Source organism: Rhododendron vialii, chromosome 3a (genome assembly GCF_030253575.1).
Source record: "Rhododendron vialii isolate Sample 1 chromosome 3a, ASM3025357v1".
NCBI lineage: Eukaryota > Viridiplantae > Streptophyta > Magnoliopsida > Ericales > Ericaceae > Rhododendron > Rhododendron vialii.
The window spans coordinates 35,697,370-35,714,389 of NC_080559.1; the positions used below are offsets into that span (position 1 = coordinate 35,697,370).

Consider the following 17,020-nt stretch of genomic DNA (forward strand, 5'->3'; position numbering starts at 1 on the left):
TAACCCATGCACTAACTACACGCGTGGCTGATCAAAAAAGAAAAACTACACGCGTGGTTCATTGAAAATTAAAAAGGCACAATTTTTTAAAACTATCTACATGGTTCACTCGAATAGTCTTTGTTAGGCAGAATTCTATTTTCATACCCTTTCTTTGTTAGTGATCTTGGTTGGTTATGACTTGAGCATCAAAATGTGATGTTCTTACGAATCGAGGGGGTTGGCATTGTTCAATGCCAAAATCAACAACCAAGTGTATTTCTAGTTATGACTCTTAGTTTGGCTTAAGTTGTGTTTGTTGGGTTTGTGTGTAAACTGACACCAGAGTTATCGAAAAAGGTATCATAGAAGGGGAGAATGAAGCCAAGTTTAAACAACGCAGGCCTAAATAAGAGTGTGGATGAGTTTTTACATGCTTCGATTATAAGATGGAGCACACTTGGCTGGTACGGATTCGATTCTGTTGTCGAATATGGGTTTACTTACAGTAATTGGTGCCCCTGAAGGGCAAGTTAAGATTGAGGCTTGGTGCCCAAATCTCTTCTTGATTTTCCCAAAAACCATTACCATTGAGGACCATATCTCTGACTTCTACTATTTAATCAGTGTTCATTCACAAACCTCGGCAGGGATTTCAGTTTGTACAGGCACTGTAAACCTTGGTTGAGACAAATCAAAAAATACCAACGCAGCAACACTGAGGGACCAGAACATCAAGAACCTCGTAAAAAATGATCAACATTACTCCCACATTTTGAGTTCTGCCCACAAGAAAAATGAAAATAAAAAACGCAAACAACATACAAATTTGACAAGCACTCGAACACCAGCAGCTCAATCATTTCGATTATATTTTACTTTTGACAATTCCGCGACAATTACAACAGAAGCTGATCGCGCAAAACTTCGAACTTGTATGCTCGAATAAATGTACAAGAACAACTATGGGTTTCGTATATTTCTCACATCCTCAGCACGATCTTGTGAACCAGCATTTTCGCGAATATCCAATTTGCGCCTTTTAGCAGCCAGCCGAGGCCGCAACTACAGAGCATATGAACTTATTAGTGCGCTACGATATCTGATAAGAAAAACAAAGCAGAACAAGAGAGAATGCCAGACCGCACACATCCAAAAGACCAAAAGTTGTGCACAATGAGGACATGATCCTTTAACCTCGGGTAGAAAAATATAACTTTGTCACTTACCTAGACATCAAGTTCAAAAATATAACATAGCTTCTTCCCTATTAGCCCATCTACTCTTAAATATTCTTATACTCCTTTCTATTGTTAGGCCAAATGAATGGTCAAAATCCTACTAACATAAGAATGTGTAAACCCTCATTCTCCCTGATCTGACAGCAAAAACCATGAGAAATCAACCAAACCCTCCGCATGAATTGGCTCTCTTTTTTTTCGTGGTAGTCTTTCTATGACTCAGCATGTATTCATACAACCATTCACATTATTTTGCCATTGACACAACTTTACATTTCCCAGTTTAATGCTACAATGTACTTGTTAGTATGGCTCAGAAGACTCCATTCGGGAATCTCCTAGCTCTCACAAAGCTTGGTAACTAGATCACATCTTATAAAACATTGCCCACTTTTTCACGCTGTAATAGCCAACAGAACTTCGACATTCCCAATGGATTTTGTGACCCAGTGTCCTATGCGCCTAGATAACAGAAACAAACTCCGACTTGTTCCAGGTCATGCATGAGATTGCCCCCAAAGCATAACCAAACCAAACCGAGCCTTTTGTCTCAATCACTTGGTGTCAGCTACATGAATCATTTTCCTCCATTGAGCTCTGTCAAGGGTCACTTGTTCACACAAACCCATTATATTCATATTTTTGCGCACAACATCTAATGTCAATTTAGGTCTACCCCTCCCCGTAGCATTGCTACAAAAAACTATCCAATCCGCTCTCTTAACTATTGCATCTCCTAGTTTACGATAAACATATCCAAACTACCTTAGCCTATTTTCCTTCAACTTCTCCTCTATAGGTGCTACACCTACCATCTCACGAGCAGTTTCATTTTTAATATCTCGTCTAGTCTTACCACATATCCACCTCAACATTCTCATTACCACTACACTCATCTTACTCGCTTGTTGTTTCTTAATAGGCCAACATTTTGTCTCGTAAAGCATCACTGATCTTATGGCAGTTTCATAGAATTTTCCCTTCAATTTTGTAGGTACCCTCTTATCACATAGTACACCAATAGCGCTTCTCCACTTAAGCCACCCCATTTGAATCCTATGGATCACATCATCGGCAATCTCTCATCTCTACTAATAATTGAGCCTAAATACCTAAAATGATCACTCTATGATATCTCCTGGTCTTGGATCATCACTTTTTCTTCATGCGCACTGCTGGTACCACTAAACCTGCACACCATATACTTAGTTTTACTCCTACTTATCCAAAAACCCTTTGACTCTAATGCTTCCCTCCAAATTTCTAGTTTCGTATTAACACATCTAGCGGTTTCATCTACAAAGACAGTGTCATCTATAAACACCATACACCATGGGATATCCTCCTGAAATTATCTAGTCAATTAATCCATAACTAAGGCAAAGAGGTACGGGCTCAAGGCTGACTCTTGATGCAATCTTACAGTAATTGGAAATTCACTTGTTTCCCCTACAATTAATCTAATGGTAGTGACAGCACCTTCATACATGTCTCTAATCACCTTGATATACCCTTTGGTCACTCCCTTTTCTCTCCAGAACCCACCATATGATGTCTCTAGGCACCCTATCATAAGCATTTTCTAAGTCTATGAAAACCATATGGTGATCCTTCTTCTTTACTCAGTGTTTTTCTACCAATTTCCTTAATAGGTAGATAGCTTCCATGGTTGATCTTCCAGGCATGAACCCAAACTATTTCTCTAACACCGTAGTCACCATCCTCAAGCAATGCTCAATAACTCTTTCCCACAACTTCATCGTATGACTCATCAATTTAATACCTCTATAGTTGTTGCAGCTTTGGATCTCCCCTTTATTCTTATAGATAGGTACTAAGATGCTCCTTCTCTATTCATCGGGCATCTTCCTAGTCATAATAATCTTGTTGAACAATTTCATCAACCAAGTCACCCCCAGGTCACCTTTGTATTCTTTTCAAAACTTTAACCACTTTGAACTTTTGTATTCTTTGATAAAACTCATATTCTATGTTCTTGCTAGGTACATACAACTGAAAAGTGATAAATATTTAAGTGTCACAACACAAACATTCTTGTGTGTCTTGCGTGAAAAGTTCAAGGGTTAGCTTGAAAGGTGCATATGCAACTTCGCAATGTTGGACAGTGTACCAACACAAAGCTCACAGGTGGATTCTCTTTCTTTTCAAACAACAAGAAAGAAATAAGTTTGTGAACTTCCTGCTCATTAACAGTTTTCGGGGACTTGGTACTTGGGTGAGGCCTAAGAAACCTCTGCTAAGGGAAGTTGGGGATTAAAACTTAAGGTATCCAATCGAGGGGATTCATTAAAATCAATCATACCATTTGGCCGAGAGAGAGAGAGAGAGAGAGAGAGAGAGAGAGAGAGTTGCATCTTCAAACTTGCACCTAAAGATTTAACTAAAATTAGTGCACACAGGTAATGGTACAAAGTGATGGGTGGAGCATGCTTGGCAATGTTATTAAAACCCAGCAAGTATGCTGACAAAAAATATATAACACCTCAGAATTATCAAGGGCCCGGATAGAATGCAATGACATACCATCTCAATGTACTTTAATTGCTTCAAAACTTGATCTGTATCCAGCTCCTAAAACAGGCAAACAAATAGGTATAATGGTGAGAAGACCACAGCAAACTATTTGAGAACAACAATGAATCAAAGGCATCAATCATCCGTGAATTAGATGAAAATTTTGAACATAGAAAGATGAATAATACTATAGAATCCTAGAATAAGATGAAAGACAAACGATGAGGCAGTACAGACCCAAAGACATACAAAAGAAGAAGAAAAAATTACCTGGGGTACAGCACAATCAGCATGAGCTGGATCCCAGAGGACAGCGCAGAAACATTCCCAGTCGTCTGTTTGAACTTCAAAAAGAGGAGCCCTGTGGATACCATTAAGAGCATTGAGTACCTTGATCATAATAAAGATCCACTCAAATCATCTTTATACAGAATGAAATATTTCAAAATATGAAAATAGAACAGCACATGAAAATATAGACAAAAAATTAGAAGTTGTACAGGCTCAGCCCTAAAGCAGCAAAGTTGCAGTAGATTGTAACAATTTCAGCCACCAACTTAATGATATGAAGGATGACAATATGGAAAAATTAGCACAATTTCTCTCTAATAAAACCAAAAATAGAAACTGTTGCTATCTTCATCCAAGTAATTTACTTCCATGCATGCATACCAATGTAATAGAACATCAAATACCCATAAGCCCACCAAATTGTAATCATCATCCTGGTTTTATCCACTGAATACAGGATTCATGCGAACTAACTTATAAACTATTCTGACATTCTGTATCCATGAACTTGAACTCCATTCTACTGCAAACAAGGAAAAACTTAAAGAGAAAAATAGCAAGATGAATCCACCAGTAGACTATTCCCAAACCACCATACTGTATCTTCAACAACCTGGTGAAATCATTTGAATCAGAGATGGAAGTATTTCTATTTATTTCTCCTTCGTCTGATGAACTTATTAAATCAGAACTCCCAGCCATTCTTTCCGTAATGTACTGCAATATGTTGTTCAATGCCGTAATCTTGCTCCCCAATCACCCAAATGTACAGGGCATGGAACAAAAATTGTTCCTTCACAAAGATGTAGAGCTGCCTTCATGACATAATCACATAGACCCAATCCACTTTCATTATTCCACACATCTCAAAAAATTGTAAATATCTTTCAATACGAATCTCTATTAATATGCAATATGGATCTTATTTGATAGATCGCAATTAGTTCTATTATACGAAAATATCAAAATCATAAAATCCATTATCATTTGAAAGATATAGACAATTTAAATCATGACACGAATGCCGAAAATGGACTAACAAACACAGAATCTATGATAACGGTATGCATGATCAAAGTCACTAGTCCTTATCAACAATATACAAAAACACTATCGTATTCTTAATAGAGGTATACCAGAAAATTACGAACTGCTACATATAGAAGATTGCTCTTACTTCCATAAAATAATAGGATGACAACATGTAAAGTTTCTGTGACTCTGCATTCCTCATTTCTTCTTTGACACATGTAACATACTAGCTCCTAGTGATCCAAAATGGAAATATTCATTCTTTCTGGTTACCTGCGCCACTTTCCGCAAATGGCTCCATCACCACCTTCTCCCATACCTTCTATGACTTCTCGACATTGAAGCCAATTACCAATAGAGCTGACTCTAGAAGGCTTGTTGGAATTCCACCCCTACAGGTATTGTAATAAAGTCATTTCTCTCAAGTATTCCTGCAATTCTACTGCCAACTGGAACTTTAAAAGAAAATATTATATATAGAAGCCTCACAAGCAAGCTAACTAGCTCTGAAGGATCGATTTCCGATTGGTCCCCAATGGTATCAACCTCCCTACACCAAATACGAGAACCAAGAGAAGTTAGGGGAGAGACACAACACACATGGCAAGTGATTAGAACGAGCTTCGACCCTTCTGTCAAGGAAACAAGATGCGCAAAGTTAACTGGTACTAACAGCAAAACTAATCACCACTTTTCCACACAAAGAACCACAATTCCCAGAAGAAGAAAAAAAAAGAAGAAGAAAAGAAACAAGTTATTCAGAATAGCTCATATGAGGGAATTTTCAAAAACCTCTCATTTCTAGCTGACATGTGCTTTTCTTCTTGGGCTTCCTTAAAATAAGATCACAGCTCAAACAAGCCACAACCTATGGGATAGCAGAGTGCAAATTCTGTTGATAAAAGGCACCATGTCATCATTCTAACGCACGATAGTTTAGAAAGCTGCATTTCTGCAAGCCTCCAAACAAATGGTGGACATTCGTTCAACAGAGGTGTCAAGCTCAAAGGTATCCAAGACAGCTATCGTCTATTGGAAGTCCTTTCCGTGGTCAATATAAGGTTGTGTTGCCCAGATGTTATAATGGGGAACAAAAAAGAGTTTAAGTTTTCAAGTCCATGTGATGGCTTCAGCAGATGCTTTTTGTCTACCCATCCAACTAACAGTAGGTCGGTAAGTAAACTCAAATTTTTTCCTAAACCCAAACCTAGAACTCTTAAATCATAACGGAAGTTGAGAACCATGAAGGTTAATTCAAGAATATTGGTAGAACATACTCGACAGAAGGACCACACCAGTCAGGAACCTCTGCTTGAAAATCTTGACCAATTCGAACACCAGGTTCATATGGCTCAGTGCCTATCAACATGGATGCCATAGGACCTAACTCCTTTTCAGATGTTGCATTTCTAAATCTGCTCCTTTCACTGCTGATATTCACTGTTTTACTCTTAGTGTCCTCCTTCAAAATTTTATGTTTCTTTTTTGAACAAGATTGGCAGTACCATTCATCAACTGGTATCTTCCTTATACGAGGGTTGCAACAAGAGACATGAAAAGCCTCTTCACAATGGTCACAAATTAGCATCTTCACTGTAGTTTCTGGATGATCACAAACTTTGCATGTCCATACATAACTGCTGTCACAACGTGTTCCAGGAGTTCCAGCAGAAGGGTGCAGCCTAGTAGGCAAAACTCCTTCAAGCAGGCCCTGGCTTCTAAGAATAGAAATGAAAATTTCTTTTTCCGACCGATCATCATGCACACCATCCACAACCAATGCACTAGAAGAGGAGCATTCACCAGTGTCATCCACTTCAATCCTCAAGGCAGATGAACCAAGCTCCACATTTGACTTTGATGATGAATAACTGTCATTTACACAGCCGAAATCTAAAGCCGTATGCATATCACTTTTCAAGGCTTCTTTCGATTCTTTCAAACCAGGCTCCTCCCCAACTACACACCCACTGATGGATTCTGAGTTCAAAACAAGAACCTCCCTACCACATTCAACAGGAGGCATTACAGAAACCATGCGTCCCTCCTTGCCTACCACTGAAGCGGCTTCAGATCTGATGGCAGAAATACATCCTCCACTTAGATTTGCTGATGTAAGGGCTTGGAAAACAGAAACAGCATTTGTTTGGAGCTTTCTTCGCTTGTACACAAAAGCAGGTCTAGAATTCTCAGACATAGTACTGACAGTTGACAGCTGAGAACAACTACTTGCAAAATTTAAGGAGCATATATCATCTATATTCTTGTTCCCCACAATAACCGGAACAACTTCTTCGTACCCATCCCGAGGATTTTTCTCCCACTTTGGACACTGCTGCCAACTTTCTTCAATTGAACCAGAAAGAGAACTCTGAATCAGCATCCTCACCTGACAACCTTCAATACTATTCAAGTGTATGTTGCTTTTGTTTACTCCCAAAAGAAGTAACTTAACTGTTCCCCTCTTAGTTCTGGCACGTCAGAGCCCTACTCAATTACTAAACCAGCTTCGTAGTTCTCCGACCCATTGACTCCAGATTGCTACGTCATCACTTAGCAAAAGCAATCAATGAATAAGACGAGGTAAATCTAGAATTTCCAAACTTGTTATCTGCATTCCGAAACACAACAAACAACACTAAAACTTCATTGTAATAAATCAAGAAGTCACTGATTCCAAAAAGATGCACAAAACATCAGTTGCCCAAAACGAAGTATGAAATTAAAATAGTTGCATTGCAACACAAAGTCACTGATTCCAAAAATGTGCAGAAAACATCAGTTGCCCAAAGTGAAGTACGAAATTAAAAAAGTTGCATTGCAACACCTCAGCTGTTATAGGGCAGGTCAAATTTGAAGTCAGGATCAAGGCTTCCCAAAGCAGGAATATTAAGCCTACCTCTTTATCCTCTCAGCTCTGCCAGAATTGGCACATTTCTCTCTAGCAGTGTAAAGGCACTAGGCGCATGCCTCATCAGAGCGAGGCGCAAGTTGTGGAAAACAATTAGAATACCGATATAGGCAAAATTAGCAACACAAACAAATAAATGCTTCATTATTTCAATACCATAATACTAATGAATATATCCGTGGTTTTTTATTTGAGCAATGAAGACAAATAGCAATACAAGTACTTGCGAGTGGTGACGGTAAGACTCTGTTCGTTTTGACTGCATAAAAGAAGAAACAAAAACAGAGCAAAGGAAGAAGAAGACGCAGCAGAAGAACAAGAAGAGGAAGAAAAAGAGGAAGACGAAAATGAAGAGGATGACAAAGAAAAAGAGGAAGAAGAAGAAGAAACCTGGAATGGAAGAAGAAAACATAGAAGATCTGTACTAATCTGAGTGCAGATCTAAAAATAACCGTGAGGCGCGCGCCTCAGGCACTTCAAGTGCGGTTAACGTATATGCGCCTCGCCTCGACTCCCCGAGGCCCTTTCACTGCGACTTGCCTCGCCTCAACACGTAGGTGCGTGAGGCGCACGCCTTTTAAAACACTGCTCTCTAGTTCATAAGCTCTTCTATTCTATAAGCCACAGTTTTATCAGATTGGTATTTTTCTTGTATAAGCTCATGCCTTGGTTTTTGCATCTCTTGCAGATTCCTTGGTTTTAATAAAATGGTAATTACCACACACAAAGAAAACTCAGATTGCATCCACAATATGTAGATCACAATGGAACATCATGGGTAGGTCTATCCCCAACTCACGTGTTGACGTTGTCCTGTATTGGTGTGTTTGGCTTTTGTCGTGTGTAACATAATATTTATTATAAAAAATTCCTAATCAGAGAGGAAGTACAGCATCCTATTAGTTCTGAGCACCAAACTTAATATGATCCAGTAAGAACATAACGGCTTTGGGAAGGTGGTAAAATATATATGTTCTTAGGTTTATAAATACAACAAAACGAAAGAATGAAACAACGCTGTTATGTGGGCTAGTCTGGGCATTATAAGCAGTAACTTGAGACAAAGGGAAGAAGAAGAAGAAGAAGAAGAAGAAGAAGAAACAATTGTATCTTTCAATTTTAATACAAAATTGATGAAGGAAAAAGTTTGGAATTCAGCTAAGGGTGATGTGCGTACAAAACACCAGGGACTGTTTCGACTTTGCGTACAGCAGCTGCAAAGAAGAAGACGAACACCTTAGGCATCACAACCAGAACCAGGGCCTCTTTGGCATCGCACAAAGAATAAGATTGCATCACAAAACCTTAAGAACTTGAAAGCTACCGGATATTGTGGATCTTCATTCATTAACCATGCTTCAAAATCTAGAAGTAACATCAATTTAGAGCTTATAATTATTCAATGCAAAACCCTATCGGCTCTACTCCTATTCCCTACAGTTCTAGATGGAAAGAATCTATCAAGTGATGAAATGAACCTAATGATGGACATCTACATTGCATAATGAGAAGGCTATATGCTTGACACAATGAACCTCACAATAGTTGCATACGACCCATTAAAACATGTGTTTAAATGAATATAAACACAAATTTGTTGTCACTAGACTCAGTACTCGGCCAATGTAACAACCCATGGTGGCCCTACACCCCATGGCAAGAAACTTTTGAACTACAAATATCCTTTCCTCTTCTTGTGAACTGCATCAGGAGACAAAATCACAATCTTAGTAAGTGATGGTGCATAATTTTAGGAGGAATGGGGATTATATTTGGCTGCTCATTAGCTGTGACATTATGGAACTTATCTCTTGGTGGAGACGCCTTGGGTGGTTTCGGCTTGCTCCCAAATGATTCAAATTAGTTTGAGGGGTGCATTATTTTCTCACCATCTTGTACGTATGGTTGGAGAAGAAGGAAAGGATATTTGAGGATAAGCTGGATGATACATAGTCTTTTATGGGAATTTGTCTCCCATGTGTGTGCAAATTGAAAAATGTTCTTTACTAGAAATTATTAGCATTTTTTCCTTCAAACAACCAAGTACTTCGGGGTATAACGGAGTCCATGTAACATGAACTATACCTATTTGATATCAACCAAGTAAATAGTTTCCATTAGTTTATGCATCAAAGCCTTGAAAAAAAACCCCATGAGCCAACTATCCCATCCTATGCCATATTCACCTTGACCAAGGTTTGAACAAGCCATAGAGCCTCACCATAAGGTCAATGAACTCCCCAAACTCCTAGTCAAGTACCTCCCTACATAAAACGAATATTGCACACAACATTTCCCCGTCTCTACAAAGATACCCTACAGTAGCCATGTATCCACTACCAAACTGATTATAGCCAGAAAGTCACCCTCTTTACTTCACAACACACCTGCAACACCAAAGCTTCACTCTTCGAACATCCCTCGTAACATATCTCACAAAGTCCCCCCACGCCTTTCGAACTCCTTTCCATAAACTTATAACATGAGAACATAGTTGTCAAAGGCGCGCGCCTAGGCGCAAAGCGAGGCGAGGCGAGGCGCACGCCCAGCGCCTTACTGACCCCCAGGCGAGGCGACTTGAAAAAGGCGAGCAAAAAAGGGACAAGGCGCAAAAAAGCACGCTTCTTTCAAATCGATCAAAAAAGCGCACATAACACAATTATATTCAGAAATAAATATTTTTTTCGTATAGGTGTGCCTCTCTTCAAAAAGGCGCGCGCCTCTCGCCTCAAGCCCAACAGAACTTTGCGCCTTCCGCCCTTAACAACTATGCATGAGAAATATCGCTTGATCCTTTCCAACCTCTTGGGAACTGTGAACTCAGACCGGCATCACAAATAAAGACATAAAAGACTTAGGCAAACTTCACTAAGTACTCCGATAAGGATAAGTCTATCCCCCTTAGATATTATCTCATCGTCTCTTCTAATATCCCTCCACCACTGAATCCCACTCGGTTTTGGCCTTAAAAAAGACCCCAATAAGGCATGCCCAAATGGGTAGAGCAAAAAGTCCCCACTTTACATCCCATTAGAGTAGCTAACAAATCAATGTTGACTACCTCCCCCACTGAAAAAACCTCAGCCATCCCATAATACTGCCTCAAAGCACAACAAAACACACCAGATATAACTAATCTGAGTAGCATTTGATGGGTAAAAGACAGGGCATCATCAACATGTAAGTTGCAACCAATCAAAGTCTTCCAGAAACCTCTGTCTGCTGTCCTAAGAAGCAAGCGACCAAGACCTATGAAGCACAGATACTCCATTTTGGCCTCCGTATCACGTATCGTATCCGTATTGGATACCGATACTCTCGGATACTCTCCAGATATGTATCCAATACGTTTTTTTAAAGTATCCTGCTTTTAGAATTATTTTTTGGTATCCTGATACTCTCGGATACACGTGGATACTCTCGGATATGCTTCGGATACGTATCCGATATGTTTTGGATACGCGAGGATACGTTTTGGATACACGCGAGGGTAAATATGTTATTACTTAATATATATACACACACACACATAAATATACGGGGCCGTCCCACTCACAAAACAAATAACACAACAATTAAAACTCAATCTCAGCCTTTGCTTTGGACAGCTGAGATGAGATCCCATAGCACACCTGTTACACCCAACTCAAGTCACGTGCTCTCTCTCTCTCCCCCTCTCTCTCCGTCGTCCTCTGCTCTCTTTCTCTCTCTCTCTCTCTCTACCCGTTCAGAGCTCCGGCGAGCAATCGAAGCCCCTAACGCAGGCGAGCAAACACCTCCCTCACGTTGCGCCAGCGAACGAACGAAGGTTGAAAGGCATGGGTTTGCTAAACATTCCGGGGTTCTAATTTCAAGGTAAATGAAGGGCTCGTTTTAGGCTTTTGCTGCACATCATGGGTTATGATTTCCGGTGAAGAAAGCTTTTCTGGCAAGGTTGTGGTGGAGGAGAAGGTTTGTCGGCGGCCTAAGGGCTTCAATTCATTTGTATCTTGTTAATTAACACTTTGACAGCGCTCTACAGCTGTTAATTTTGTAACTAAAATTATTATTTAGTTTTCAATACAGTGGCATGAATGTCTGGTTTAGCTTTTCAGTGTGAAAAAGATGTTATTATAAGGTAGTAGTCTTGGTTTGGGGGTTTTAAGTTTAGTAAGTGCTTTGTGATTTTGGGGGAAGATTTATGGTTTGTGCACTTTTGCTGGAACACAGTCAACATAGCATGTTGATTTGGGTTTTACGGATTGATTGAAATATTCAATTTGACTGCAGTAGACGATTAGGTATTTCTCTATGAGTAAAAGAACTAATAAGATGTAGGAAATTGAATACTCATAGGTGATAATGCAAGCCAGAGCTCTGAAGTCTGAAAGGGCACAGAGAGAGAGATGAACGGGCAGAGAGAGAGACGTCCGGGGTTGGAGAGAAAGCATGTGACTTTGAGTTGGGTGTGAGTAGGTGTGTTGTGGGATCTAATCTCAATCGTCCAAAGCAAAGGCTAAGATTGAGTGTCAATTGTTGTGTTATTTGTTTCCGATCAAATTTTGATGATCTAGGCCGCTCAATATGATCAGAATGTGATTTTAAGGGTACCCGTGAGAAATCAGCAAAAAAAATGACCGGGAAGGGCTTGATCCGAACAGTTTCGAACAGTTTTTTATTGAACGGTTCAAATAAAAACTGCTCAAATCAAACCTTTTCCGGTCATTTTTTTTGCTAATTTCTCGCGGGCACCCTTAAAATCACATTCTGCACACATTGAACGGTTCGGATCATAAAATTTTGATCGGAAACTATAATATATATATATATTTATATATATCGGGACGGTTCCGGGGACACTTAAAAAAACCCTCCAAATCTTAATCTCATAGTTCCCGATCAAATTTTGATGATCCGAGCCGCTCAATGTGTTCAGAACGTGATTTTAAGGGTGCTCTCGAGAAACTGGTAAAAAAACTAACTGGAAGGGCTTGATTTGAGCAGTTTTTTATTGAAACATTCAATAAAGTTCAATAAAAAACTGTTCGGATGAAGCCCTTCCCGGTCATTTTTTTTGCTGATTTCTAGCGGGCACCCTTAAAATCACGTTCTGATTATATTGAGCGGCTCGGATCATCAAAATTCGATCGGAAACTTGGGGGGAGGAGGGGTTTAAGGGTTTTTTTAAGTGTCCCCGGAACCGCCCCGTATATATATACACACACACACACAGAGGTCAAAAATGTAAGTAGGACTATATTGTTCTTTTTTCCCCACCAATCGACACTAAAAACACACCAACGATATCCTCTATCTTGACAACCTTGCAACACACTCTCTCTCTCTCTCTCTCTCTCTCTCTCTCGTTGTGTGTATGTAAATATACATATAACTATGTAGATATAGTTATATATATAACTATACGTAAATATATCTCTCTCGACATGTGAAGGGTGAACTTGTGTAATGGAAAACTTTAATCACTAATGAAATTTTAGGAATTAAAAATTATATATAATATATTTTTTATTTACTTTTATATTCGACGTATCCCACAACGTATCGTATCATTCTTTTTGGAAAAATCACGTATCCACGTATCCGTATCTGTGCTTCTTAGACCAAGACCTCCAACAAGAGAGAACAATAAAGTTGATTGTCAAATACACTATGATTATGTAAACACAATCGTAGTCAGAACTATCATACAGATAAAATCACTAGTGGCTACCCATTTGTCTGCTAATGACGAATTGATTTTGTAGCTAAGAGAGGATCAAAAACTGCCAACATTTTTGTTGGCCTCATTTTACCAATAGTGAGTTATCTTCATCACACATCACTTTCACTCATTCCTTCTTCAATGTGTGCTTCTATTGAAAAACCCTCTTCCGTATGCATCGGACTATTGATGAGAAGGGTTGGGGAAGGCTTCAAACCCATAAAAATTCAGAACTCGCCGCTTAAATTTCTTTGTCAAGCTCAATATATTGATTCTTGCTGCTTTTGAACTTGTTGGATTAGGTTTGAGGAATATTGAATTAGACAGTTGGTATGCAATGACGACCCCCAAAAGAGAATTTTATTTGCACAAGGGAGAGCTGTACCATTTAAAATGAAACCCAACAATTGGTGTTCACTTTCATAAAGTCATTGCATATAGTGTACCCTAACTAGTTTAATTGTTGAAGTACAATCTACGATGGGCCTTGAATTTCATACCCTAAGCATCTAGGTGCATTTCTGCTAGTTTGCTAGATTGATTGATTCTTGTAGTGTGTAGTAGGTTCTCTTTGTAAAGATTGTTTGTATAAGGGGTTCTCCCCTGAGATTCTTGTTTGGTTGGCTATAAAACGCATCATTTACCACCAAAAAAAAAAGCATCTAGGTGCCAACACATTATACAGATTTAACACTATTGTATCAACTAGCAAATTATATTATCTTCCAAAGGTCCAACTGAAATGAAGATAAAGATTTGCAAAGCATGTTATTAGCAATTATGATGTCACATTACCATGAGGCTGTGAATTAATTCTACCTCCAAACATTAAATTCCAAAACCTTCTAATTTTGTGTAGCATTGCCTAGTTATGAAAGTGGCAAGAAACAATTTCATGCAAAGGTGCTAACAAGTACCAAGTATGTTTATATCACTTCCACCAGATCTGTGGCTTATTTCATCTGATGTCTAAAATGTGGACCATTGAATAAACTAGAGACCAAACGAGGTAAGAGGCAGCAATTCGCCTGTCAGACCAATCAAAACCAAACCACGACATCATAATGTTATGTCGTTATCGTTATTATAAATTGTAGTAACAATAAGAATGAAATAAAAATTACTCAAATGAAGGTTTTCTTTTCTTTTTGTTGCATGTTTATGTTTGATTAGTTCTTCATTGTGGAAGGAGGGGCCTTGGTGCAATGGTAAAGTCACGTGCTCGAAACAAAGAAAAAGCCTCATTGTGCACAGGGTAAGGCTGCGTACATCTAACTTTCCCTATACCTTCACTGGCAGGAGCCTCATATAGGGTTGCCCATATTCCAGCGGACCTAGGCCACAAAAATACTTTCCTTGGCCTGCCTAATTCGAAAATCAAAAGACTTTTACTTATTCCAACACAGGAAACCTTTCTAAGTTTGAGTAATATCTCCATAACAGGAAAAATAACAAGGAGAATAACATTCAAAAACTCTAGATTCGCACAGATCTATACACAAGAACTTAAAAATTTATAGTGAAGATATTAACATTCAGTTGCCACTTTCTCCTTTTGTATTCCTATACCTAGGAGCAATAACTTTTCCCAATGCCTACCCACTAGATTTATGGAAAAACAGAAAGAATTCTACTAAAATCGAAAGCAATGAGATAAATAACTATAAAACACAGAACAGGAGACAATATATAGATCAAGCACATCCAAACATATTATGTGCAAACTACACACACCTATGTGGGTAACAAAAAACATTGCAATATGCATGTGCAGAGAAAAAGACCTGTAGAGGACAGAATCATCATCGAGCAATTGCATTTGAGTTGTATTCCAAATCAAAGACTGTGCTTGAAACCCAAAAAGGCAGGCTTGGTTGGGTTAGGTCTGGAATTTATGAATGCCCTAAAAAGTTTCCAGCCGTTAGATCTTTATACTAGATATATATATCAGAGTCATTGAGTCGAAACTAGGTTAACAAATATAACTTACAGCGGTGATATAATCCCCCTTCTCCCTCCTCGGCTTCCCTCCCCTCTCAAGGCCCTTCAACAACCCTGTGCTCTCTCTCTCTCTCTCTCTCTCTCTCTCTCTCTCTCTCGGGATGTGGTGGTGTAAGACCAGGGGGCAGGGGTGGGGAGTAGTAAATTTTGTTGGGGATTCTAATGGGTTTTGGGAATAGAAAACTCCAGCAAGGGAGTACTTGTCCTTTTACGTGGCTGCCTAGTTTGGTGCAATTTTGTTCATCCTCTTTAAAAAAGTATGAATACTATCATATCTCTTTTTTATTGATTGAAATGATGTTGATCCCACTTCTGTAATACTTTTTTGGTAAGCATGACATCACTTTATGGTGGGATTCACTTTTTTTTTGAAAAGCGGGATTCACATTGTTTCAATCAATAATAAAGAGGGTAATGTCACATTCTCTAAGTGGACAGGTGAACAAACAAGTGAAATACCATCAATCGAAATTGTTAGGAAACATGACAACAAAACATGAAAGTTCACTGTGAATCTTAGCCATTCATTTATTTTTTCATGGACACTTTTATGTTTTTGTTGTCATGAACTGTATCAAGCCTCAATATTAATACGTTAGTTTTCCTAAACCAACTAGACATAATTCTTCAATAGTATGATTAGCTTCCGCTCTTGGTTCTTGCTCTATGTTTCTGCTCTTCATTAATACTCTTACAAATTGTAATAGTTTGAAATGTTTCTAAAAGATGTTTTCATGATTTTGCTCACGCTCACATACATGCATTATGTGACGTAGCAATACAACACTCACCGCTCAAACAATATATGCATAATGTGAAATCACTAGAATATTAATACAACTTTCTGGAGATAAAAGTATTTCCAGATTTCTTCAGACTATTCAAGGTAAGCCTCAAATATCTTGTGAGCACTCAGTGATTTTGGATTGTAAATTATACGCATGTTGATTATGCAAGAGATCTAAATTGGAGAAGGTCGTTATTGATTTATGTTCATTGGTGGCCCTATATGCTCGAAGTATACTATAATAGAAGAATTAACTGCGCTTTATCTCCTTTCCTTGATAAAAAGGCAGAGTACATGACTGTTACTGAGGTAGCAAGAGCAATTTGCTCAAGGCACTGGTTAATGAGCTTGGTTTAATGCATAATAAGAGAATGGTTATCTTCATGTGTTTATCTTTGTGGAAGCTTTCATACCTGGGAGAATGCCTCTGATATGCAGATGGATTTTGTTTCTTTTGTGTACCCGTTGGATAATTAGTTAGACTTGATCCTAATCGATGAGATGGAGGGTTGAACACACGTTTCTTTGTTGACACGTTTGAT

The 17,020-nt window shown here is 38.7% G+C and overlaps 1 protein-coding gene across 4 annotated transcripts; it reads right to left on the minus strand.

Annotated features, from left to right (window-relative positions):
• Positions 1–703: 703 nt before the first annotated feature.
• LOC131320919 (uncharacterized) lies at positions 704–15,863 on the minus strand. 4 transcript variants are annotated; one of them, XM_058351831.1, is made up of 9 exons: positions 15,681–15,859; positions 15,475–15,593; positions 9,167–9,203; positions 6,356–7,689; positions 5,568–5,628; positions 5,352–5,470; positions 4,026–4,116; positions 3,765–3,812; positions 704–1,044 (listed from the first exon to the last, which is right to left on the minus strand). In XM_058351831.1, exons 4-9 carry the CDS (start codon positions 7,459–7,461, stop codon positions 943–945), a joined length of 1,527 nt encoding a protein of 508 aa, XP_058207814.1. In that variant the 5' UTR covers positions 7,462–7,689; positions 9,167–9,203; positions 15,475–15,593; positions 15,681–15,859; the 3' UTR covers positions 704–942. The 4 variants fall into 4 exon arrangements, with proteins under 4 accessions (XP_058207814.1, XP_058207813.1, XP_058207815.1 ...); XM_058351830.1 differs by lacking the exon at positions 9,167–9,203 and having other exon boundaries at positions 15,681–15,863; XM_058351833.1 differs by lacking the exon at positions 9,167–9,203 and having other exon boundaries at positions 823–1,044; positions 4,026–4,145; positions 15,681–15,863.
• Between the last annotated feature and the right edge of the window lie 1,157 nt (positions 15,864–17,020).

Bases quoted from the DNA above. Each gene is read 5' to 3' on its own strand.
- LOC131320919 (XM_058351830.1), bottom strand. From the start codon at position 7,461: ATGCTGATTCAGAGTTCTCTTTCTGGTTCAATTGAAGAAAGTTGGCAG. The intron at 4,117-5,351 runs GTAACCAGAAAG...TGGTATCCACAG, and splicing joins ATTTGCGGAAAGTGGCGCAG to GGCTCCTCTTTTTGAAGTTC. The intron at 1,045-3,764 runs GTATGTCATTGC...TATGCTCTGTAG, and splicing joins AATTAAAGTACATTGAGATG to TTGCGGCCTCGGCTGGCTGC.